Genomic DNA, 10,335 nt, shown 5'->3' with positions numbered 1-10,335 from the left:
AATTTTACAAGAGCCAAAAAAGGAAAACATAGCCGGCTGAAGAATGTTATATCCCAGAAAAAAAACATAGCCGGTTTTGATCCCTAAAAGTAATTGGAAATGAAACTCGTTGCTCGGCATGAGCATTTAAGGTAGTTATAAAGAGTAAATTTGCCTAATACTGAAAGTAGTGAAACCAAGCACATACACGTGTTAAAAAGGTTTTTCTTTTGCATGCATATTGACTTTGAAGAAGCAGATATTGACAATGATGGGGCAATCAGTCATTCGGTCTTCATAAGCTTCGTAGACTTTTTAAGAATTACAAGTGTTAAGTCAAGGAGTTGTGGTGTTGGAGAGGAAAGACAATCAAAATCATGTCTTCATATGTTGTTGTCACATTTTCCTAAATTTTATAATCAGTGGCCAAAAAATCTTCATATAAATAAACGTGTGAAATATATTGGGGCCAAGAGTGTTACACGTTCTCATCTTTTGACATGATCTGGAAATGAAGATTAGCTCGGAAGCAGACAGAATAAATTTGATATTATGAACAGAAAAATGCATTGTATTTAGCTTTTCTTTTTTGGCAATCAATGCATTGCATTTAGCCTAGAAGCAGACAGGAACAGAAAAATTCGTTGTACTTGGCTTGTTTTATTAGAATGTGAAAATAAACACTTTTTACTTATTAGGTATTAGTCTCTGAGAGAGATGGCACACGCAAAGGCCAACCCATGTTTGAATGCTTTATCTAGTGTTTACAAATTAGAATGATCATAATTAGGCTGAAGTGGGGACTATAGAGAGAGAGAGAGAGAGAGAGAGAGAGAGAGAGAGAGAGAGAGAGAGAGAGAGAGAGAGAGAGAGAGAGAGAGAGAGAGAGAGAGAGAGAGAGAGGAGAGAGAGAGAGAGAGAGAGAGAGAGAGAGAGAGAGAGAGAATAAACGAAAACCCGGGTTTGTTTTGGACCTTTGGTAGAACTGATCAAATATCAATTCCATTTGGTATTTGCCCCACTTTTATCTCAATTTTTCATTCATAATGATACACAAAAAAAACATATATCCAAATAAAATATGTTAATTTCTTAAAATTTTAAAACAAATCACAAATATCAATTTTTGTAGGTTTCCCATCATTCACCACCCATTAGGGGTTTTGGGTTGGTTTCTCTTTTCTGAAGTCATCCCTCCATCATATCCTAATCTTATGCATTTAATCCATTAAGATTTAATCTTACTATTTCCTGAAGTCTTCCCTCCATCATATCTTAATCTCATCCATTTCAGTCATTGAAATCCTTGAATTTGCTCTAAGTATTTTTACACATGTGTGTTCCCCATGCAGTTGATATTTTTATTATAGGAGTAACTGAGGATCTGTCAATGTCTTTGCAAATCAAGAACCAAAATATTTCAAATGCCATGCTACTGTAGATTCAACAAAACGGTGATTGCAAAAGTTTCGAGAAAATGGATGAGACATGCTGATGGGTAAAGTTCTATTTATTTTTTGAGGGAAAATACATTACATTATGAAGTAAACCTATTTTGTACTTCATTATGACGTACAAAATGGAAAAGGATTAGAAAATTTTTATTCTAAATTTCTTCTTGAAATGTAATTTGAGTATGGTTGGAGATGATCTGGGTTATTTGATCTATTTCTCGACTTGTCTAAACTTTTTCAGTTCTTGCTTCATCATAATTCTTTTCCGATCATTACTGATCTGACTATATCACCATACTTGGTTAAAGATCTAGTCCCTCCAATAGTCCCTTTTGGATTTATATACAACCACTTTCACTTCTTTTTTTTTTTACTTTTATTCTTCGACCATATATGTTAAAATCTTGTTTATCCTAAATTTGATGTCTCTTTTGCAGGACTGTGGTGGATTATAGTAGTTGACTAAATGCTTTTAGTGGGGGTTATTAGTTGGTGTATTTTGATGGACTTAAAAATTCAAACTAAATCTAGTGTTATTGGTTCTATGATTTTAAAATATGTATTGAAATCATGTGTTATTCGTTTAGTGATTCATAAATTCTAATTCAAATCAAGTGTTATTCGTTTAATGATTCATCAATTCTAATTCAAATCAAGTGTTATTCAATCGTACGGATTTACTAATAGATTTGATTTTATAATGTATTTGAATGGATTTGCATGGATTTCTTTGTGAAAAATACAAAGGCTCAAATCCGAATGAAAACTTTCGGATTTGTAAATACTAATCCGAGAATTTGAAAATTTGTATATTTTACTTGGATTTATAAATATTATATGAATTTCTAAATCAATAAAAATACATAAACCAATAACACCTCCTTAATATTTAATTGCAGATTTTATGCATTTTAATAATTTTGGTATTAGTCAAAAATATAATTTCAAAAATAATTTTTTATTTAAAGTTCAGGTAAACATAAAAATCATATGGAAATAAACTTTCTACCAAGTTATTTACGAAATGTGTCACTAATATCTACTAATGTATATATCAAGACTGAAATGAAAAATTTAATACATGATTTAACATATAAATTTTAAATAATTTTAAGTTTTCAAAGTTCAGATAAAATTATATACTTAAGACTTTAAGTTTAAATGTAATCAATTTAAATACTTAAAATTGATGAGTCATGGCATGACGATGAAAAAATACTAGATGGGTTATGTATGATTAATGGTATTATTTTTAGGGTTTAAGCTTTTTAATCAGGATAAATATCTTATATATAATGTTAATGGCATACTATGTTTGATTTTAAAATGTTTATCAAGATGTTTATCTCTTTTACAGTCTGAAGTTGAAGTTTAGTTTTGGTCCATAAAATATTTATTAGAGAAAATAGTAGATCAACAGACTGTTCCAATTTAACGTGAACATAATTGACCATCATTTTTCGTCTATGTTAATCCTCATGTTTTAATGTTTTTTTCAATAAATGAAAATTTGACATCAATACATTTTTTATGCTTAAAAATAAATAATATAATCTTTTTTTTAGAAATTGTAACAAAATATGTTTTGAAAAATGTAGAAATCTTTTACAACCCAACTTAGGTTTTGAATGGAGGAGTGGAAGAAAGGGGGTTCAGATTATTACAATCCATTTCTTATAGGTTTTGATACTACAAAATAATTTCAATTAAAATCAACTCAATTAAATTAATATATTATTTTATTTATATTTTCGTAAAAAAAAATTACATTCAACTAAATTTTAAAAAAAATTCATATTAAATTAAATACTGAATATAAATAAAATGCAATAAATTGATATAAACTAAATTTAATAATTAAAAACTCTATCAAATATATCATAAAATTAATCAAATAAAGTACATAGATTTTATTAAGAATTCATAACAAAACAATTTGAAATAATTAAAACTAAATTAAATAGTATCTTATACAATTTCATATTTAATAGTCAAAATAATATAATAATATATATAAATATTCAAATACACTAAAATAAGTATATTAAAACATTTTGTTTTCGTAACTTATATTTCCTTAAAAATATCATTCGCTTTAAAAGTATGTTAAACAGTGTCTATGACTGGAACAACATATAACTTGTGTGGTCTGCGATTCCGACAGAAACCAAAAAAAAAAGATTATGCGAAAGTTTATTTGTTGTTCCCGATTAAAAAAGTTATTAGATGATGAATTTCAATTTAGAAATGGATAATTAACAAAATCCGTTGGGTCAATCTCTATTTATATTCATATCCTTTTTTTTTGGGTTAATCTTTTCAAACAACTAAAAATTATTTTATAGAAAATGGATACAAAAATAAAGTTATAGAATTTTTTTTTGCATCAAAATATAGCTGTAGAATACTAGATAGCTAACTGAATAAAATTTACATACATTTTAATCACTTAAAAATCTTCTTTTATGCTATAATTAAATTATATAGAGCAAAATAGTATATATATGACGTATACTTAATATGATATATATGAATACAAATATGTATTCATATTTCTATATGTTACCAACATCAGTTATTTTTGTATGCACTAATTTATGATATATAAGTAACATAATAATTTCATAATAGTCATTACATAAATAAATATATATATATATATATATATAACATTATACATTGAAAATTACTACATTTTGCAATAAGTATAATAACAAAAATAATTATGAAAATGTTCAAAATATATATTATCTGAAGATAAATGCTTAAAATTAATTATAAACAAAGAATTTAAACAGATTATAATATGAATCAAATTATTAGTAAGATAAATTACAAAAAAACAATTATAATAATGTTTATTAAGTTACATAAAATAAATATTATACAACTAAATCCCTCTTAATATTAAACAACATTTAATTAATTTATAAAATTTGTTTTAATCAATTTAAAATTCTGTATTAAAAATTAGCAAAAAATTTAAGGTGAACATAAGATGGCCTGATTTTCTACTTAATTAGCCAATTTTCCAAACAAAATGAAGTTGCTCAAAGTTTGCGTTCTTAATTCTTATCGCATTCTCCGACAAAATTTCCAACTAGATAAGCTATTCGTCTGACTCAGCTTCCGTGATCCGAAACGACCCCACCTGACCCAACTCAAACTTAACTTAACCCGACAAGAATCTTTAATCGCATTCACAAACGGCTAAATTATCAATTAATTAAATTAAGTTAATTATCTAATAGTAATGACCTCGTCGCCTATAAATTAAAACTCTCTTCTCTAAACTTCCTCACACAATCACACTGCATCCCATAACATCGGAACTACAAATAAAAACAGCAAACGCCGTCGTTTCACAATGCTCTCTTCTTCCTCAACCTTCTTCGCTCCTCCATTTCTCTCCTCTTCTCTCTCACCACCGTCTCGAACTTCCAGGATCTCGCCGCCTCTTTCTGCCACCACCGCCGCCTCTTCTTACTACACATGCGCCGACGATCCACCAAGACTGCGGCAGATCCCGCAGCGATTGTCGGCGGCAGCGTCTCTCTACGAGATTCTCGAAATCCCCGTCGGCTCGACGAGCCAAGAGATCAAATCGTCTTACCGGCGGCTGGCGAGGATCTGCCATCCCGACGTGGCGGGAAACGGTCGGTCGGCGGACGAGTTTGTGAAGATCCACGCCGCGTACTGCACGCTTTCTGATCCCGAGAAACGCGCCGTTTACGATCGGAGGATCCTTCGTCGGAGCCGGCCGTTGAGTGTCGGCGTTTCTGGATTCGGCAGTTACGTTGGAGGGAATTGGGAAACTGATCAGTGCTGGTAGCGAGTCGTCTCGGTGATGGAGTTTAACCAATGCATTAAGTTTTTTTTATAATCGTAATTAATAGTGCAAAATCCAGAGATTAATGGGGTTGTAAATGATAAAGTCTAAATGTTGTATGATTAGTTGCTTAATATGGCGTATTGGCGATAATCAGAATGCTAATAATATCCGCTGAATCTCTTTTCATTTTAAGTAAAAAACTAGATTTTGACCCGCGCTTTTAAAGCGCAGGATTTCTTTTGTTGATTTTTTATTTATTTAGAAATGCATTAACATTTTAGGTAATGAATATTTTTCATGCACCATCCATTAAATTTAAATTTTTGAAGCAAATTAAGTTCTTATAAATGTTATATTGTAAAAATTGAAATCTTTAAATAATAAATTTTTGAGTAAAATCTGAAACCTTGTTTAACGACGATAGATATTAAGTTTTTATGATATGCAAAGACTAAAATTTCAAAAAACTGTAAAATATTTTATTTATTGTTTTCTTAGATGTGATATTAAAACAGATTTTATCAGTCTATTCTTTTTAAATTTTGTAACCCTAGTATTTTCTTCCCTTTTGCAGCACTAGTTTTATCACTTTTCATTTTAAGTAAAAAATATGTGTCGGCTGATACCACGTAGGAATTAGGATCAACGCGTTTACTGAAATCTTCTACGTAAAAACTAGATTTGGGCATTTCACCTAGACTCAAAAATTTGAATTAAATACCTGATCCAAAATCAAATTTAAAATATACAAAAATCTATTTGGATCTAAAATTTTTCTACTCCAAAAAACCAAACTCGAAAAGAATCGAATAAATCTAATCCGGATAGATCCGATCTGATAAAAACTGATTTTTATCTGTTTTAAAACATAAATATCTAAAATTCTGACTCTATCTATTTTATTTTCTGTATTTTAATTTTTAAATTAGTAGTAATATATTTTTGTTTACGCTTTTCATTATTATTTTTATAATATTTTAAGTAAGATGATTTTCAGTGTCAAATTTTGAGTTAAAAATGTTTAATTTTAATTACTAGTTTATTTTTAGTTATTTTAAACTATTTTAGATAATGTGATGATTATTATCTAAATTTTATTGGGATTTGGATACTTTGGATATTTTTAGATCTTAAATAAACCAATCTAGATTTATTACGTACGAGATTCTAACCGGTTTGTGGCAAAAAAGAACTGATCCAGACCTGAATCGAGAACTTATGCCTAGTTGGATTCAAATGTTCAAATTCCAAAAAAACTAAATCCAATAAACCGATCTAAACTTTATCTGAAAATCTGAATACCCAGAGCTAATAAAAACTAAAAAAAAAATCATGTATTACAGTAAAACAGTGGCCCAAGTCCGTAATTAGCGACTACTAAATTACAAAATAACGTATAAGATTTAATGTTCATGTAGAACACGACATGCGACAGAGTATTTTCCTTAGTTACCAGTAGATTCAAAAAAAAAAACTGGTAAGCAAATACGTCAGACAGGTTTCTTCTCGTCGTTATGATAATGTATGAGGATGCCATGTTCTGGAACATTTGCATCCCACGAATCGTCATTGTTTGACAAAATCGTATTCTTTTCACACACAAATAATTTTTAATTGAAATAATTAACTAATTGTTCATTCAACCTTTTGTGTTAAGGTGGTATGTCATCTACACTGTATAATACTAAAATGTGCTTTCTCCGTATAGAGTGTCAATCCATATTATTTTTATTAATATTTGAGCGATTAGTTACTAATTAATGAATCAATTTAGAAAATAATATTTTATCTTCATTAGAATTTTAACCCAAAAATGAATATCATTACAGAGGGACCAATGGGTACACCGGAAAAACATCAATTATTAAATTACAAAAAAAGAATGCTAAATCTAAATCGTAAGACATCACAACAACATACATAAGGCCATGGAAAAGAAAGACCGAAGAGCAAGATGTTCTTTCCGATGAACACCCAGGGCCGGCTTAGGCCATGGGACAAGGGGGTGTGTGCTCCATGGCCCGATCAATTTTTAACAAAAATAATGTTAAAAAAGGGTTCAATTTTAAAAAAAATTAAGTTGCCCATAGATTCATGTAAAAAGTTTTTATTGCCCAAATACCCATATATACCGTGAGCCGGCACTATGAACACCAAGTCAGATTTTCGAGACATCACGACCAAGGTATTCAAATCGGGTGCAACTCTATCACCTGTCACCCTCAAAGATAACACTATCCATAGAGTCTTCCTTGCGGCCACAAATGCCAGTTCCTAAATTGAGACATGACTCTGAAACCCTAATCGCCATCATCTGCAACAGATCCGCCTCTGCAGCAGTCTGAGAAGCTGTGACTTCGCCTCCCTCATGGCGGTGAGGAGAAGAAATCAGGCCGAAGAGAAACAAAACATGGGGAATCGTCACCCCGCATGCAAGTCACCAATAGTCTTCTCAACCGTCGATACAAGCATCCGCCCCCTGGTGACTAACAAGCAACTTATGGCGTCTCCATGTTGTCATTTAATAGAGAGAGTAGACCTTACACCAATGAGCCACCAAAATATAAAGCCATCCTAAAAGTACTATACGGCAGAAAAACTCACCCGATTCACTGAGAGAGAAGGAGAAGACCATCCAAAAATACCGGTATTGTTTGTTTCATTATGTTTGATCGAAAATCGAGAGAGAGAAAACCGCTACGAGCACCGACAAGATCGCCGTAGACTGTATGACCAGTGGGTCGCTATCGTTGCGAAACCAAAGATTAAGGTTTTGGGAAAAAGTGTAGACGTACGTTAGATGCACCTCACCGTTCAAAGATCATTCAAACTTATATAGTTTCTATGTATTGTTTTTGGAAAAATGTTTTTTTGGGGTCAAATTGGAAAATAGTTTCAAGAATAAAAAATGTTAGGAAGTCAAAAACAAATCAAGTATGTTGAATAAAGATGTGCTCTCTACCAAGGAAAAGATTGGTATCATGTGCTCCCACACCTTATATGAATATATCCAATAGTTTCTTGTTCATAAAGTATGGGATGCTTTTCGTTGCTACGTTCTAGAAGAAAAATCGATCGCATCATTATGACTTAAAAGAATATAGAACTGCAAAAGTTAAAAAAAAAAATCAAAGTATTTGTAGTCAATTAGAATTTCCCATAGAGAACTATAGTTAGTTCGTGATCAGTAATGTATAATAGGGTCTAGCATTTGAAGTTTGTCAAGGAAAAGCTAAAAGAGAAACAATTTCAAACCAAATGCAATATCCAATATGTCTAGATTCTAGAGTCTTGTTCTCTCGGTCATTCTCTTAACTTATATTATCAATAAAAACTAATTTAGAAAACATATATTTTAAATACCTAATTTATATAACCGTTGAATTTTTTTAAAAATCAAAATCCAATTTCAAACCATTATGGAACTTCCCATCAAATTAGAATCGAAGCTTTAAAGAAGTTTTTACCAATTATTATTAGTTCAACTGAAAAACACTGTACACAAAACTTTAAAAGAATCAGTTTTGTACACAAAGCTAAAAAGAATACAGTTTGAAAGAAAACTCTTATTTTATTTTACAAAAAAAAAAAAATATTGCATATTATAGTTTTGAGTATGAAAATACCAGTTATGGTAAGAAAGCTTACAACAATAACGCTTTCCAGCAAAATCCTCGTCACCGAGACTATCCAGACTTATGGTGGGACCCTGGTTTAAATCCAAAATAAAGTCACCACGTCGCGAGAATTTAGGACTTGCCAAATTTTTTTTATATCATCTAAATGATATTCATTAACGAAAGTACGAAGGTTACCACGATAAGTTATAGCTAAAAATACAAATCCCAACGGAACCTAACAAAACAACAGTCTAGGCTATGCTGCGATCACTCGCAAACATATGAGAACACCATCTAAGATGACCCCTAGCGACATAAGACTGATATCTGTTATCAAACACGACACTAGTAGCTATCAGGCGGGCACTTCTGTTTGCAACAAAAGATTCAGACAAAACCTGCCAATCCAACGAGGTTAATCTCACCTTTTCGTGATGTTCGTCGATGACTGAAAACAACAATTGATGCTCAGAGAAATTGGTTATGGTCTACTGGAACGCGTCGGGTGATGGATTGAACGAAGCTAGTTAAGAATCTTTTGATTTGGATAATTTTATTCGAATCAACTTGTAACTAAAATCGTATTCCTGGTTTGGGTTGAATTAATAAATCTAAAATCTAATCTATTAATTTAGGATCCTATTTTTATCTACCATAAAAAATCTATGCTAGACAAACTAAAAATTTAACTAAATATCCTAAATTTACTCATATATAATATTTTTCTAACAGAAAAAAATAAAAATATACATCTAATTCTAAACAATTACATTCCTAAGAAAAGCCACATATATTTCCATTATGCTATTATTTTTAATTGTTTATCATATTTAATCTAGACAAATTATATATATATATATATATATTTCAGTAATTAATTTTAAAATTAAATAGTACATTCCAATTCTTTTTGAATTATCATATTAACTTTTTATAAAACAAAATAAATAATAATTTATTGATTGTAACATTTTATGTTTGATTTTTGTAGTAAAAAAAACACCAAACTGAAATATAATATATAAATAAATAATATTTTAAAATATAATATTAAATAATTTTATTTAGTCTCATACAAACATTTTGAGAATAATTATTTTGGAAAAAAATAATAAAAGTTGTAATAATTCATGTAAACTAATGTTTAAAATTAAACTATTAATATGATGTTGCATTTTTATATAAATAAACAAAATAGGTGATTAATATATGATTAGTACAATTTCATCAAAACAAAATTCAAAAAATATAAAATTTTATAAATAAAATTACATACTTAAAAAATGATATTAAAAATTCCACTGCTTTTTGGTTTTAATGAGGGCCTGGTCCTAAAGCAACACTAAGTTTCCTTTCTGGATGTTTACGGATCTGCCGTTTCTGAGAAAAGCTCGGAGACTGCATGCTGTTTTTAAAATAGGTTAAAATAATAATAAAATTTTGAGAAAGT

General features: G+C 29.9%; 1 protein-coding gene across 1 annotated transcript; it reads left to right on the top strand.

Moving 5' to 3' along the window:
- The first annotated feature begins 4,251 nt into the window (after nt 1–4,251).
- Nucleotides 4,252–5,457, top strand: LOC103837831 (chaperone protein dnaJ 11, chloroplastic). Its single transcript, XM_009114213.3, has one exon. It carries the CDS (start codon nt 4,801–4,803, stop codon nt 5,263–5,265), a length of 465 nt encoding a protein of 154 aa, XP_009112461.1. The 5' UTR covers nt 4,252–4,800; the 3' UTR covers nt 5,266–5,457.
- The last annotated feature ends 4,878 nt before the right edge of the window (nt 5,458–10,335 follow it).

The sequence above is a fragment of the Brassica rapa genome, chromosome A09, assembly GCF_000309985.2.
Source record: "Brassica rapa cultivar Chiifu-401-42 chromosome A09, CAAS_Brap_v3.01, whole genome shotgun sequence".
NCBI lineage: Eukaryota > Viridiplantae > Streptophyta > Magnoliopsida > Brassicales > Brassicaceae > Brassica > Brassica rapa.
The sequence above is the reverse complement of the archived record's forward strand: the minus strand, read 5'-3'. Positions and strand labels throughout refer to the sequence as shown.